The following is a 16,592-nucleotide window of genomic DNA, read 5'->3' as shown; positions in this document are numbered from 1 at the left end:
ACAAGGCACATTGAACTCAACAGAACTTGTTTTTTTGCACACACACACACACACACACACACACACACACACGGGTGTTCTGCAATGTAGTACATTAGTGTGAGTCAACTAATGTGAGTCAACTTGGACTTCAGGTATATCTAGAGCAGGGGTTGCCAGTCTTTATGGGTATACAAATGCTAACTGGTGAAGCTTTTGTAGGCACCACACAGATGCAGGAATACTCACTTTCCTCCCCATGCCACCATCTAAGCATTAATGCTCCCCCCCCTTAATTGGGAGTATGATCTTGGAGAATGCAGTTGGAGAGATAGTTAAATTTCCTCAAGTCTAATTTCAGTAGGGAAGAGATGGAACCCTTTGAGTACCAGGGAAGATCATAACTTGAGAGCCTGCATATTGTAGGGGTTAGTGCAGAATTAGGAGTAAGGAGACCTGAGTTCAACCACACACACAGCCATGAGCCTCACTGGATGATCCTGGACCAATCTCAATCCCAGAATTGCCCATCTTGAAGGCAAGATGTTTAAGAAGAACCATGTGCTTTACCCTGGGCTCTTTAAAGGAAGAGGTCATGTAAAAGAGGAACACCACAACACACAGAGGGCTGAACAGCCCGTTCCATTTTACATCATTCATGCATTACAGATGCAGGGAGTCAGGAGCAACTGTGACTTCCTATTGTATGTACACATGGCAGCAAAATGTTCATCACACTATAATGTGTGAAGCAGGCCTTAGCTACTGCTCTGGAAAAACATGTAGTTTGGGCTTAAAGTAATATTACTGCACTATTAGTTTACAGGCAGCACTGGCCAGACATATTTTGTCAAGCCAAGTAACTGACCTGAACAAGCCCATCTTTGTATCCTACCAGCCCTGCATCATAATGCAAGGGATTGTGGGCCACCCCTTTTTACATACTGCCCCTTTAGCATCCCTGCAACTCTCACCATTCCAACTATGTCATTTGCTTGTGTGATCAAGCTATATCACTGCAAAAATGAAGAGGTGTCATTTGGGAGCTCCTTAAGTACTTTGGTCTCTAAAAGCATTGATTTGAGATTCAGTTTGCAGAGAGAGATGCAGTTGAGAAAGTTGTTTATAAGAGTCTTAAAAGGTAATTTAAAGAGGACAACATACTATTGTCCCTGAAGGAGCCTGAGAGAATCCTCTTTATTGTTATATAGTTGAATGGATAACTTAACATTAATGTAAATGCCCTTGATAATTCATGGCTCAGTCAGGGGGTCCCTGCAAGCCCAGATTCTATTCTTCTTCTGTAGTTCACCTTTAAAGCACAGCAAACCAAAGCACTGGAATCTAGGTTAGCTAGCCTCATGGTGTTACATAATAACAAGGCTATTATTATGACATCACTTAGTAAAAGCAACCACAGGTGTTTTTTTAAAATTTCAAGCCAATACGCATACTCAGATTTGTTTTATTTTTAAAGATGCTTAAAAGGTCACAAACCTCATGTAAAGCTCCATTTCCCCCCCAGCAGAGGCTTAGCAGCCAAGTTTTAAATGAGAAATATGCCCGCTGCATCCATTAACCTCATCAGCTCTCATCTCTAGATTTTGCTTTCACTAAAGCAAAAAACAAAACAAAAACACAACCTATATGTTTCAAACTTTCCTGGACAGGCCTCTTTTAGAGTTAAACTGTTCTAAAATGTTAGTATTGTCTGCCCCATGGGCATCAAGGGTCATTTTGCTTTTAGTCAAATTCCCTTACAAAGCTGAGTTTGTCCCTTTAGCAGCAATGAGCTTGTTTTGACATTGTTATAGGTCAGCAGCCCCAGGTGGCATCTTCTTGTGTTTCTCTCTTCATATTAACAGAATACTGTAGTACAGGCAACAAAGAAGTTTGGGGCAGACAGCCCATAAGGAGCCATCTTTCCTAAAGTATATATGCCAGTGCTGCTTCCTCTATAACCAGAATGCATCCTAATACATGTCAAGATAGTGGACTAAAGAGCTAATATTTTGTTCTACAATAAGTAGTAAAATTTAAATTTATGATATAATGTAAGTTCTACATGAGCACTATCCTATGGTTGTACAAGTATTCTCTACAATAGTTGATTACAATGCAAAGACAGACTAAAGCAGAACAGACCGAAAAGTAATTTGGTTACCACAATTTTTTATTCATTTCCATTTATAAAAAGTTTAAGTTCCAGCAAAACCCAGTGTTCCATCAGCTGAGCAGAGTCAAATTTGTTGGTGAATACACACGATTTGGTCCCACAAATACAGTCAGTTACAGTACATGCTTTGTGACAAACTGCTGTCTAGAGGTCATTAAAGACTTCTCAGCCTACATTTCTCCAGCCCTAAAAACAAACCAGTGTGTATGAGCAGCCCAGAACTAATAAGCTCTAGGAGCAATCACTGCTTGCCAGCACCCTTTGAACTATTATGGAGCATCTGTTGATTTAATCCCCTGTGGGCTAATTCCCCTCCCCTTGCCGTTAATCGTTTTTCCTTCTGAAGTGTTTTTACCCAGAAATTGGACATGCTGTCTACTGCATATGGCCCTTTGAGGGATTCCACTTAACACAGGCTTCCCTAGTTGGTTTTGTATTTTGGGGTGGGGGTAGTAGGAGACACACTTTACTTAATGTTCTAATGTGTTATACACACCACCTCCAGCTGCTACACTATATTGTCTGAATAAGATGGGGAACTTTATCAGTTGTAACAGGTTTGAGCTTTTAATTCAGGCATTGACAAGGGAGGAAGCAGCAGCCATTGATGCGATTCCAGATCAGTAAACTGGCACCCAGTCTTCTGAAAGTCCAGACCAGGTGTTTCAGAATAACTGTACAGGAAAGCTTTTAACACTTACTCATGCAGGTCTGTCATATAATTCCAGTTTTCACAAGAGTTACCAGGTCCAGACCTGAAGATCTTCTCCATAACTTTAAGAATTTTAGAATGTTGAGGTAGACGGGATCACCTTTGCTCAATACAGTGGGTGAATAGGCTGCTCTTTTCACTGGTATGTAGTACAACTTACTACCAAGGCAAGAAAACAGTCAACTGAGACAGTAGGGAAGCATGTGCCAACTGCTACACATTCTCATTATCCTAATTGTGCTGAAGAGCAGCAGGTAGCCCACAAGTAGTGAGTGATTCCCCACCAACAAAGCTATGGCAGAAGGTATATTTTGTGCAGCAAATTAATGCAATGAAGCCCTATTTATTTTTAATGTGGAGGCTGCAAGTGTGAGGAGAGGAGTAATGGGAGCTGCTTAACATTTTCCTTGCATTAGTTGTTTCCACTAAGTATTGCCATCCACAGGTTTTCTGCATCTGGAGCTATGTATGTGTGTGTAGAATAGTTAGGGGGCATTTTTGAAACAAATAGTTGGCAGTCACATTGCCCAATACTCCTCTGCTCAAAATGGCAGCATTCCACAGCTGCCTTTCAAATAATAATAATAAAAAACACGGGTTTTACTATATGCATTTCCTATACGTCTTGGCTAGCAGGTGGTTGATGGATCTCAGTCTATGTGAGCTTCTAACTTAGTTTGAAAGCTTTTTTTTTAAGATCAGTTGTGTAATCTCGTTTCAATAAAGTTCTGAAAACTGAGAAGGCAACCAGGACTCTCTGGTTCTGCTCCTTATTCCAAGTTCTGCTCTAGTTCTGCTCCTTATTCCAAGAAAGGACCAGAGATATGAAGAATATTTAACTAATGCATTGAACTACATAATGCTTTGCCACCTGATCCAAAATTCAGAAACACTAATGCCACTATTACTCAGACCACTTTAGGTCACTGGAAATCATAGTTCACCAGCAGTTCAACCGGCAAGGGGAAAAAAAGTTAGCTGCACAAAGTATTTTCCAGATAAAAGAATGCTCCCCACAGGTTTCTTTCCCTTGGGTATCTCATCACACAGCCTATCCTAGTCAACTGCTAATGTGGCACATCAGTGACTTGCCAAAGGAGTTTAACATACTATAGGCTCCCTTCTTCAGTGGACTCTTTCCATCACTGCTGGTTTTGTCTCAGTGCTGAATCAGGAGCTATTGTGCTGGCACGCACCGTGACACAGATTAGCACAGGCTTCCTCAATCGTGGCCCTCCAGATGTTTTGAGACTTACAATTCCCATCATCCCTGACCACTGGTCCTGCTAGCTAGGGATCATGGGCATTGTAGGCCAAAAACATATGGAGGGCTGAGGTTGAGGAAGCCTGGATTAACAGAATCTGGGTTAAAGTGGATTGCTTACCAGAATATTTTCTCTTACAGCTCAGCCTCAATATTTCATTTTAGTATTTAAACACTGAAAATTATGAGTGCTGAGAATAATCAGTTCCTTGAAGCTGGCAGACACGATCCATATCACACACACAGGGACCAGGAATTCAATTGTTCCTTTTCCAGAAAGGGAGACTGGGAAATCTCTGACCAGAACATATATATACACAACACACCCTTCTCAAATAAATGATTTCAGCCCCCCGCATCGTACTTGCATGTGCTAATATCACCAGGTTGAGGTTAATACTGTCATTCTACCTCAATGTTGCATCTGTACAAAAGGCAGCTGAGTGTGTGGGAGAACAGTACATATGTTTCTCTGCTCTTTAATTTGTTTTCTCATTAGAAAGAACGAGGCAATCCTTAGGTGAAGTTTTAAAGGTCACTCGAGTTGAGCTCAGGAGGAGTGTCAGTCAGGACACTGCTGAGGTCTTCTGTGTCCAGCGTGCCACTAGCTGCCCCTCCAGGGGTCTTCTTTTCCAGCTTCAAGCCTGGTATGGAAATCTTGTCATCTACAAGTACAATACAAAGTAATTAGCTGACTATTTTGTGGTTGTTGTTATAACGTTTTGCAAAAAGAAAATAAAGAAAACTGGTAGACCACGTTTCTGAGCTACTATGCAGCAGCATCTTTTTATTTTTCCATACATTAACATTTTAATAAACAAAGTGTTGTCTTACAGGACCAACACGTGTACAGATGTTAAGTCTTGTATTCAGTCACCCACAAGCATCACCATTGAGCCAGCAGTCAGTATATCTATAAGCTGCACTTTCATATTTATTACAAGTAGTGTCAAACCCATTTGTCAAGAGCTTCAGAAGAGCCTTCAAGCACCCAACTATGGAGTGATTGGTTTCCCTTTACAAAACCCAAAGGATTATTTGGCTCATCCCCTAGGCATGAGCTCGGATGTGAAAAATATGTTGGCAAAAAAAGACTCTACAGAGGGAAACAGCTCTAGTAAACATCCTTGAAAACACTTTGAGGGCACCAGAACAGAAAACAGAGGAAATGTAGCAGCTTCCTTCAGAAAGACTGAGTCACTAGGATTAGGGTAGAGAAAAAGGAAAGTACAAAGAGGTTTAAAGAGAATCTGTGCACAAGAATCTTAAGCATCTTAATGAAATAGGGTAAGAATTCCCCCAACAAGAATGTTAATCCCTTTATTCTCAAAACTGAGAGTTCCTCTATGTGCTGCAATATGGGCTTTGATATTTCAGAAACAGAAGAAAAGTAAACACAGCAAGTAGTATTTTCAGTATCAATCCGTTCCTTTTCCAGGGTACTCTTGCAATGCTGCAATTCAGAATAAAAACTTTTAGAGATAAACCTCACAGCCCCAGAACAATCACTAGGTAATGGTTTCAGTAAATATTTCAGAGTGTGACAGTTACACCCAGGCTCACCAGCAAGTTGTGCAATCTCTGATTCACTAAAAAGTTCATCTGAGCTGACATCTGTGAGACTGAACTCAGAAGCTGAATCGTCACTGAGAAGGGATGACAAGGTAGCATCATGCAGCAAAACTCTCTTTTTTCCTAGGGGACAAAGTTCAAGGCAGATTAGAGAGACTAGCAGCTCACTTAAAATGCTGAGCTTTGTCTCAAAGCAATGTTTACAACTTAGTAAATAACTGAGCTTGCCCTTACTGTCCAAAGTCCCACAATACAAGACAAGACCATGTATGCAATGCAAGTAAACTTTTTTCTAATTAAGAACTTTATTATTTCCATTTAAAATATGGCTGGCACCTGGTCTATCCGTGGAAAGTGTCATGCATACATAGGGCAGGATCCACCTTACAAGTCCTGTCAGTGGAAGCCTGTGCAAGGGGGCTTATCTTTTCCCCAGCTCTCCTGAAATCGGTTTCAGCAGCGTTGGGAGAAGTCCCAGGTCAAGGCATGGGGGAAGGAGAGGGGGAATCATTCCACCTGGTAAGCTGACATAATGTGACACTGAATTCCTCCCAAAATTAGTAAAACTGAGAAAAATGAACTGCTTTTCTGACCACGTATATTTTTTTACAGGAGCAGAATATTTCACAGCTGAAGATGAGAGTCTAATGGGTTGTGCTGAAGCAACACTGGTACAATGAGGGCCATTTTACACAACGTTATATTTTCCTTCACAAAGTTAATATATCCATAGCAAAAAGCGAATACTCTTTCATGTATCTGAGTGCTTATTTTGCAACAAGACAAATGGATGTGCAGCAGCTGCCCAGTACACAAACTTGCAGTAAAACGAGCCCTCGTGCCACACTTCCCATGTGCACCCATTGTCCTAACCAGAGATGCTCTCAGTGCCAGGTGTTCTAAGAATAAGTACTTACTTAGACGGAGGTTTTTGTCTCTTAGTGGACTAGCGCAGTGTTCATCCTCCAAGTGCAGACCTTTCACCTGTTCTTTTAGGTCAGTAATTGTAGTTCTGGTTAAAACAAATGCAAAAGCCCACAAAAATTATTAGCGCAGACGGAAAAAACATATTTATAAGAGATGAGGTACTCTTGCACCTCATAAATCTGAGCGACACAGTCAAGTAAGCTGGTAACAGCTCTGCGCAATTCACTTAATGTCCAGAAGTACCCGTAGGCAGTGAAATAATCAAGCCTTCAGCTTGATGAGCTAATGAAAAGCAAGCCATGACTGACTTCTGTGACACAGAAGCTGAGTTTATTTCAATGATAGATTCAATGGCTTCTCTGGCGTTGCTTACTTAGAATAATTCATAGGTTTTGGAGGAACACAGGGAAATAAGAGGAACCAGAGAGAAAAGAGTTTGATCCTCTGAACTCAAACCACTATAATGTGACTCTGAATCTGGGTGATAATTGCTGGAGAATGTTCCTTCATTCCCATGAGATGAATGCTAGGAAATGGACATGTACTGTGCCACTCAGTACATCCCCTCTTATAAGTTCGAAGCACACTGCAGTTCATGGATGATAAGATTATCAATGGGTACTAAGTCATGATGGCTATGTACTACCTCCAGTCCCAGATCACATGCAGGAAAGTGCTATTGAACTCATGTCCTACACTTGTGGATTTCCCATAGCCATCTAATTGATAAGGTTGCGGAAGAAATTCTATTCACTTTGCATTCAAAGGCAACCTTATCTAATTCACATTTCCCAAACAAATATGAGAACTGAAATCCAACCATCTTTCCCAATTTGTGCTTCTCCGATTTTTGCAATGCAGTTCCCCAGGCCAGTAATGTGTACAAAAATGCACATACTAAGGTAAAGTGTGCATACAAATGCATATGTTATGGAAAATAACATGCAAATATATATTATGCAACATTGCATATTGAATGTACATATTACTTAATAAATAAAATCACACTAACACTCTGATTAATTTTCATGGGGGTTTTTTTTGGGGGGGGTGGAGATGAAAACTGATGTAGAAATGTGAAGAACTGAACTTAAGTCTGGAAAAACAGGAAACTGAAATTGACATCTCTGTCCATCCCTACTGGTTGATCACTGCAAAAACAGAATGCTGGACCAGTCAGACCTCTAGTCTGAACCAGCAAGGCCCTTAGGTTCTTACAATTCAAAGCAAAAGCTATAAAATGCAGTAATGCAAAAAAGCAAATACTTAATCTCAATGAAAGGGGACAGAAACAGGAAGTAGTGGACAGAGGTAGCATGTTGGCATGTTTGTGAACTCTCTAAACAGCACCAACTGTATCATCAAATTCACTGGGCTCGTTCCCAAGCTAACTTAAGGAAGTTCACAGAAGGAAAGTTTCCTGCCTTCTCCATCCACCTGTGCTCCCTGAAAAGTCAGTCTGGGAGGTCAGGAGCCCTCTTGAGCAATGTGGGATGGGTGAATCACCCCAAACCAGGATTGATCTCAATGGGCTCAATGTAAAGTTAATAGAAGGAACGCTTCCCTTTCTCTTTTCCCCAGCAGTCCCATTTCACATTGCTCATGAAGAACTGACCCTACACAGAAGTTGTTTGGGCCAGGGCTGGGGTGTCATGTGGCTGTGGGGAGAAGGGGATGGGAAACATCCAAACCATTGGTTGACTAGGGCAGCCTTCCTCAACCTGGTACCATCCTGTCTGGTCAGGAATTAGATCAAAACCTCTGGAAGGCCCCATTTTGGGGAAGTCTGGTCTGGGAAGAAAGCAAACTGCTAGCTTTGCGCAGCACCTTCAAAGATTCCTGTCTCATCATTGCCTTTTTGGAGGCTAATGCTATGAATAGGAGGCCCTCTGGTGGACAATTGTTTACAACCATCTACAACAGGGGTCAGCAAACTTTTTCAGCAGGGGGCCGGTCCACTGCCCCTCAGACCATGTGGGGGGCCGGACTATATTTTGAAATATATATATATATATATATATATATATATATATATATATATATATATATGAATTCCTATGCCCCACAAATAACCCAGAGATGCATTTTAAATAAAAGAACACATTCTACTCATGTAAAAGCATGCTGATTCCCGGACTGTCCGCGGGCCAGATTTGGAAGGCGATTGGGCCGGATTTGGCCCCCGGGCCTTAGTTTTGGGACCCCTGATCTACAACACCATTTTTGAATGAGAGAAACAGTGGTAATAATTTAGCAACCATGCACGTCTCAATCCTGCATCGAACCACAGGCAGCTATCAAGTGAAGCACAAACAGCATAACATGTGTTTCCCTACTTGACATGACTAAGTTCCTTCTGAGTGCTCTGGGCCTCATTCCTAGCTTTGTCCAAATCCTTAGTCTGAGCTTTATGACTGTCCGTCAGATCTTCCAGCATCTGGGAATAAGAAGACAGATAACTATGGTTTTAACCTAGGCTTTTAGGGTTCATTTTGTTTTTAAAAGAAATCTCCCCCCCCCAAAAAAAACATAGGCAGGGAGTGTTTTGGGTATTTGCTTGTTTTTAAGTTTTTAAGTATATCCATAGTTTCCCACTCATGTATTCTTCTGCAGAGATTAACATATACCCACAGACAGAAGCAGAATGCCAAACACACATGACCATATTCCTAATACCACTGCACTGGTTTTTCCAGGCTAGGGAAGCACAGCACAGTGGTATAATGGCCTTAAGAGGTGCCCACAAGTTTCCACAATGTTTGGAAGCAGCACTAAGTCATTAACTATGTTTAAGTAAATTAGGCTGTGCACAAGCTAAGCATCTGTGTATACAGCTGTAACCCTCCCACTTCACTCCTCCTTCCATGAACAAAACAAACAATGAAATCATTTTGCATTCAAACCAGCACTTCTGGTTTGTCTCCAAATAAAACCTCACAATTTGAAGCCAAGGTTAAATCATTACTTCCCAATACAGTAGTGGTTTGTTTGCTCTAAGCCCACACTCTATTTTAATAGTGGTGGCTACAGTTCAGGAATCTTTCCATAGCTTAAGAAACCATTATTAGGGAAGGAAGAGTATTTAAACAAGTGGCATCAAAGGTGAACGACTACTTCTTGAACTGAATATTTGCTAGAGAAGCGGGTGGGGCAAATCTTGGCCAACCAGGCTATTTTCCACCAACCATGCCCACCAGTCAATCTCCTGAAAAATCCAAGTGGCATCAGCTGATTGTCAGGTGGGCAGGGTTCAATTCTGCCTTGGCTGCACAAACAGGTACGGTACTTGCAGCCCTTTACTTCTCAGCTGATGAGCAAAGGTTAACTCCTTCTCATGTTGGCTGTATGAGCAGGCGCCACAGTCAAGCCAAGCCAAAAGGAAGGTGCTTTTTGTGAGCATTGAAAGAAAGGAAGAGAGTTTTCACAAGCCAAGGCAGAGAGCATGCGGGAAAAGGCCTTTGCTTGCAAAATGGCCCTTTCTTCATTTACTCCTGGACACAAGGATTTTTACAAGTGGGCAGGACACTCACCTGTCAATCATGAAACATGTCATGTAATTGATGGGTAGGTTGTTGACCTGCAAGGAGGTGCCAAATAAAGTAAAAAAAGGTTCCTCACCCTTGGGCTAGAGTCATTTAGCTTGCAGGTATAGTGTAATCTTGCTCTAATGTTTCAGTCATCTCTGTCTTGTCTGTCTAATATATTTTAGATATCTGGGGTAAGGACTGCATCCCCCCTTCATGTTCCATGCTGGGCTTAGGACTACTAGCACAAAGTGAATGGGTAGCAGCAGGGAACCTTCTTAACAACGTACCTGACAGTATCTTCTTTGAGTCTTCTTTATCTCATCAGTTGCAGACACTTGGTGGAACAGATCATCCTCTTGTTGATCTAAAGGGTGCAATAATGTCATTTTCTCAATTCTGCACATATTTCTCTCTTCCCAATGAGGCCCACAGGGCACATAGCCTTTATCCCAATAGTTATTACAGCAAAGAGGCCAGGGGAGCAGGAGCATCAAGTAGTACTTGCCTAGTTTGTGCTTCAGATGTTCCATCTCTCTTCTGATGCATTTATATTCTTGCCACAAGATTTTCTTACTAGAGTAAGAAGGAAATTAGGAACAGAATTAAGACAACAGGGATTCACTTTTCTGGATTTACTGCGAAGTCCATTCCAAATTCAGCTGTTTTAAAACATTAACAGTTTTGAAATTTATGGAATTGGCCCCATGCCATTCTATTCCCAGAGAAATGGTAAGATAGAGCTCAAGCTTGCATTGTTGGCTTTCTACAGGCTAGAAATCAGTGAAAAAAATATTGCTAACCTACAGGGGTCCACTCAGGTAACACAATTCACTACAAGCAAGTGGTTATTAGAACAGCAACTGTTATTCTTCCCAGCACAGCAGCAACCCCATTCAAGAAAACTTGGCAGAGGGCACAGTTCATTCAAGTCTTTGAAGACATTTTCAAATTGCAAATGACATGCCAATTTTCTTCCAGCAAATAATGATCTGCAGTTGACACTTGGAAAAGTACTGTTCTTTGTCCATCACCACACTATCCCACTCATCTCGAACATCCCTGTATATAAAGCAGAGTTACTTTCACTAGAAAGCTCAATTGCTTACCTCTCCCGCATATCTTGCATGATGCCAGGGTTGGAAAAAGGATCAGGAGTACAGTCACCATCTGACTTCTGAAACACTTGCTGCCGAAGGCTACGGAACTCAGTCTTCAGCCCTTCCATCCTGACTCCCAGCACTGAGTCTAAGCTGCCATGAGAACTGTGCTGCAGTCGATCCACCTCCTCTGCAACATGAAGTAGGACAGGACGAAATTAGCCAACAGTATTCCCCTTGGCTGTTGTGGAGATACTGTGACACTGATGCCCATTCACCATTGGTGCACGGCAGTCTGTTAACCACATTCAACAGAGGTTTGCCCCCATCAGAATACCACGGGTGGTAATTATTATCACTCACTAAAATCTGCTGGAGGGGCTCTCCTTCATGTCTCAGTGATGAATTATGTTAGGCTGGACTGCAGCACAAACCCTCTCTGCAGTTGCACTAGCTATGGGGAACTTTTTTTATGTCCACCCTGCTCCATCCCATCAGCTTCTAAAGATGACTCTTTTGGGAGTTGTTGATGTTTGAAACCTCCTGAACTGAGGTAATTTCTGTGCATGCACGCTCTCTCCCATATTGTGCTTTTACCTTGTATATTTCTCAAACTGTAATTGTAAGCTGCTTTGAACATTTTAATACAAAAAGGAAAAATACACGTTTTAAGTAAAATAAATAAAACTTGTGCTCTTTTAGGTTTAGAGGTGAAACTTGTTTCAACAGATCAGTCACGGGAGAAAGGGCAGTCTTGCAGAGGCAATGCCAAACTTGACTAATCTCTCATACCCTCTAGGTGACTGATACTCCGCTGCTGCAGTTCCTTCTCCTGTTTCAGCCGATGTACTGCCTGGGTGAGGGACTCTATGACCTAAGAGGAAGAAAGGAGGACCAGAGTCATGGGAACAGAAATACCATTGAAGCAAGGAGCCCTCAAAACCTTAGGTTGGAACATAATACAGTGGTACCTCCGGTTACAAAGTTAATTCGTTCCGGAGGTCCGTTCTTAAGCCGAAACCGTTCTTAGCATGAGGCGTGCTTTCACTAATGGGGCCTCCTGCTGCTGCCGGCGTGCGACTTCCGCTCGCATCCCGGGGCAAAGTTTGCAACTAGGGGCATCTACTTCTGGGTTAGCGGAGCTCATTACCCGAAGCATTCATAAGGAGGGCGGTATGTAACCTGAGGTTCCACTGTATACTAGAAAAACTAATCCTAACCAAATTGTTGGTTTGAGAATATGTATTATTTCTTGTTAAATGATTTAAATCTCACATTTCCTCCAAGGAGCAGAGGTTGGAATTCCCCACTATTCTAACTTCACAACAAACCTGTGATGCAGACTAAATTGAGGCACAATGGCTGGCCAAGGTCACACAGTAAGTTTTATGGCCAAACAGTAATTTACAACCCAGATCTGTCTGCTTTAAGTTCAACTATCTACTGTATGGCACTATCTTCTCATGTGCATGTGGTTTTTCTGGTGTGTGCATCCAGATGTATTAATGAAGCTTTTCTCCACACCATAGCATATTAGCTTCTGCATCTTTGCAGCTTCACTTACCTGGGCTTGGGAATGCAATTGCTTGCTGATGGCAGAAAGCTCATCAGCAGCCATTCTACAGCATGAGTGAGCTCCACATGTGAAATGCAGGGGCGATGGTCCAGTCTGTGGCTCAGTCGGAACAGCACTCTCAGTATTTATTCTGTCTAGCAAGAGATCAGCTGTTGGGATGGAAAGGAACAAACCTGACTGGTTCACCTAGTATGGAAACTGACAAAAGTATCTACCTACATTGCTTCCTCTCTAAATCACCTCCATTGCACCATTCAGCCTACTCCGCTGTGCTATTTCTTGTCCATGTGTGGTCTTGGAAATTTAGCCCCTGGTATGGAATTCTTTCCTTTTAAGTATTCAGCTTGCTACCTCTTTCTCTCACTTTTAAGAAATTAAAATATTCTCTCGGGAGGCTATTGGATTCCAACCCTCTCCCTACTCATAAATTAATTATTGTAGGCTTTTAACTTTCCCCCTTTTATACTACCTCCCAGTGATTTGGGCAGGAATTTGTTATACTTTCCTGCTTCATGCATATTAGGCACTTTTATAAATAGCAACCAATGGTGTAGAAGTGAGTTTACTATCATTTTTTAAAAGCAAAGTCAGAGTTGGAAAAGGGAAAAAACAGAGGTGGGGGTGGATGTGTAGGTTCAAAGAATCACCTTGCTGGACCAGACCCAGCTCTATCTAGCCTTTCATTCAGTTTGCAGGAGCAGCCAATTAGTTAGATGCCTCTAGGTGCTTATAAGCAATACATGAAGGCAATTGCCTTCTCTCACTGTTTGCTCCCAGGATTTATATACACTAGAATCAGTAAATACTCTCTAATCTCAAAAATTCAGAAATTCAAAGTATTAAAGAGATGTTTCTTTCTGCAAAAGGTGCTTTAGAATTATACAAGGCAGGCCAATCATTCTTACCTTTGGAAGAGATGCTGGCAGTGTTCAGACGTTGCTGGAACAAAAACAGAAGATGGGACAGAAAGTTATAACACTGTTTTGAATAAACAGTGAAAAGATTAACACTTGAATGTATGAATGCACATTGCTTCCGAGGGATGCTACATGAAATTTAAGTTAGAAAGTACTGCATAAACACTTGGAGAGGAACTGGCAAGACAAAATGTTCTCATTCATCATTATAGTGCCTTTAATGGACATATGACAGTAAAATACACAGGGCAAAGTACTGTAAATCTGCACAATGTCTTAAAGCCACTGTCATTTGCTAACTTGGCCAAAGATCAAAGAAGCATTCCCATATCTTTATTTATAAGATTTCAAAGCTGCTTTTTAGCCGCCATACCCAAACTGGTCTACAAAATAGTCAAGGTTTCCTTAAATCACAGGCTAAAAATAGCAAAACTACAATAGCAATACAAGGCCAGAACTAAACAGTTTATCAGCAAGAACCCAGGTACTAAGGGTCATTTCTAAAAGCAGAACAAAATTTTTAAAAACCCACAAAAATGGTTTTAGCTGTATCCAGAATGTCATGGAACAGAGTCAAATGAACAGCTCTTAGAAGTTAGCTCCAAAGCTCAGAAAAACCCTGCTTTTCTCATCTAGCCTCCCTGCATGATAGAATTTGAAGCACGGCTTCACTGGTACACTTTAAAATTAATCTTTAAATCAGTAAAGTTCACGGGAGAAAGAGGCTTCTAGACAGTTGTAGATTAAAATTTGTGTATTGAACTGGACCCAGAACTGCACTTGCAGCCAATATAGATACCACATGAATTACAAATTGGAGAGTAGAATTCTGCAGCAGTTAAAGTTTCTGAACCATTTTCATGGGTAGCCCCACACACAGCCTTAAAATAATCTAATTTCAAGGCCACCAATATATAAGAGTGATTAGGTGTATCTTCTAACATGAGTGCAGAGTTAGCATATTAGCTTAAGCTGCTAAAAGGCACTTTAGGCTATCATCATCACCAGGACAACACCATGTCCAGAATTAACCCTGTGATTAACTTGATCTTTCAAAAAAGTGCAAACCCATCTAGAAAAGGTTTTCCCCCTTCTAGCCTGCAATTTCAGCGTGACTGATGGCTCTGACCAATTGAAATAATTACATCACATTGCATAGCAGCCCATTTTAACAAAGAAAAACAAAAAACCAAGAATGAGTGGAGTATGACAATCAGTTTTGGCTTACATGCTCCGGTCCCTGCCACAACCTGGGCAAAGCTTAAGAAGTTCAGTGTACAGTACAGTATATTTACAAGGGCTCAATGTCAAAGGAGAAAGTACTGTATAAAAGATGGCAGTGTTAAACTAGAGGAGAAATGATAGGTTAACCATTTTGTAGTCTGTACAATCTGAATTTAACACCTTGTGCAAAAGGCCTGAACTACAGTACTGGCTCTACTAGCCATTTATGTCTCTTACCACATTCATCTACCAAGTCACTTCTGAAGGAACTCTATAATAATTAATAGCCACCTTTAACAATTGGCAGCAAAACACTCAGCATATTTTATTAATGACTAGTTCTTGGAAACTATCATCAACACATTTCCCCCTTACAGAACACAGCTTTGGTGTGATCACCTTTTAAATATTTAGCAGCATACACATCCCCCTGGCGTGACCATGGGGTCACGAAGAGTCGGACACGACTAAACAAGTAAACAAACAAACAAACATCCCCTGTTCAAATACACTACACACTTTTCTTCAACCAGTATGTTGCTCCAAACAAAACTTGCCTTAATTTTTGCCATGTTGCTGTCTGCTGCAGTCAAGAGAGAGCTGAGCTGTGTGTCCCAATCCATGCTGTTAGCAAAAAGGTGTTTTAAAAACTCACTGGCTGCCCAACTGTAACCTGGGAGGAGTCCTTGGCTAGAAAGAAATCCCAGCAGGAGAGAAGAGCGCCTGCAAAAGCAGCAGGAGACGGTTTATTTTTCTCCCGTGTGCAACGCTGAATCTCATCATAGCAAAGGAGGGGTGGGGTGGGGAAGGTACAGACTTGGAAATCCAGACACTTTTGCAGAAAGACTGACTAACAAGTTTCCTTCACATTACACACAAAAATGCAGCATCAGACACCCATCATCTCTGGGGCAGATTCACAAGCACCTTTTAGCTACTGCGCCAACAGTTTAAAGAGCACAGCTCTAAAGCACAACGCTCCGGGAGGCCCATAAAGTCTTTCAACTACAGACCACGGCTCTCTAGGGGTTAGAGATAACCAAGCAGTTCTTCTGCAGAGGGGAAATGGAAGCGGAGGCCTCCTCTTTTTACAAGAGCAACCCTCTTCCCACCCCTGTCCCTAGAGACTGCGGCCAAGAGCAGCCCCTCCTGGGAGGTCGCTTCCTGGTGTCCAGGACACGTTCTCGAGCGCTGGGCGAGAGGGGCTCCTTCGGCCGGTCCCACAAGGGAGCGTGGAACACCCTGCCCGCCTCAACCCAGCCACGGCCGATGGGGGCTCCAGTCTGGAGGGCTGGCTCAGGAACCACGTCAGCCTCCCCGCTATGAGGACATCCAAGCCAGGCCCCACTCACTGGCTGCCCCGACTGCAGGGCGCCGACCAAACGGAGGCCAAGGGAATCGAGAGTCGGGGCCGAAAAGCCGCGCCGGCCTTGCCTGGACCCGCAGCCAAACCCCTCTCCTAAGGCAAAGGATTCGAACACGCACGTCGGAAACCGCTAAAAACCCCGAGGCAGGTTCCGCCTTCCGCTCCGCCGCGGAGGTTTCTGGAGAGGAAAGTCCGTAAGGCCCGGCGGCTATTGTGAGGGGGGAAGTCACCGGGACTGCATTTCCCGAAAGGCTC

The 16,592-nt window shown here is 42.3% G+C and overlaps 1 protein-coding gene across 3 annotated transcripts; it reads right to left on the bottom strand.

The window, feature by feature from the left end:
• Window positions 1–53: 53 nt before the first annotated feature.
• Window positions 54–16,573, bottom strand: LOC118088722 (myosin-7). Of its 3 annotated transcripts, none has more exons than XM_035122711.2 (12): window positions 16,324–16,573; window positions 15,529–15,694; window positions 13,736–13,769; window positions 12,819–12,979; window positions 12,047–12,128; window positions 11,264–11,444; window positions 10,663–10,730; window positions 10,445–10,521; window positions 8,967–9,067; window positions 6,621–6,715; window positions 5,695–5,826; window positions 54–4,796 (listed from the first exon to the last, which is right to left on the bottom strand). In XM_035122711.2, the coding sequence occupies exons 2-12, from the start codon at window positions 15,592–15,594 to the stop codon at window positions 4,660–4,662; spliced, it is 1,134 nt and encodes a 377-aa protein (XP_034978602.1). In that variant the 5' UTR covers window positions 15,595–15,694; window positions 16,324–16,573; the 3' UTR covers window positions 54–4,659. The 3 variants fall into 3 exon arrangements, with proteins under 3 accessions (XP_034978602.1, XP_034978604.1, XP_034978603.1); XM_035122713.2 differs by having other exon boundaries at window positions 16,457–16,555; XM_035122712.2 differs by having other exon boundaries at window positions 15,529–16,573.
• Window positions 16,574–16,592: the final 19 nt, after the last annotated feature.

This window comes from Zootoca vivipara, chromosome 7, assembly GCF_963506605.1.
Source record: "Zootoca vivipara chromosome 7, rZooViv1.1, whole genome shotgun sequence".
In the NCBI taxonomy this organism is placed as follows: domain Eukaryota; kingdom Metazoa; phylum Chordata; class Lepidosauria; order Squamata; family Lacertidae; genus Zootoca; species Zootoca vivipara.
This window is presented reverse-complemented; position numbering and strand designations above follow the sequence as displayed.

Bases quoted from the DNA above. Each gene is read 5' to 3' on its own strand.
- LOC118088722 (XM_035122712.2), bottom strand. From the start codon at position 15,594: ATGGATTGGGACACACAGCTCAGCTCTCTCTTGACTGCAGCAGACAGC. The intron at 10,731-11,263 runs GTAAGCAATTGA...TTCTTACTCTAG, and splicing joins ATGCAAGATATGCGGGAGAG to TAAGAAAATCTTGTGGCAAG. The intron at 6,716-8,966 runs GTAGGGAAACAC...TGTTTTAACCAG, and splicing joins AAGGAACTTAGTCATGTCAA to AACTACAATTACTGACCTAA.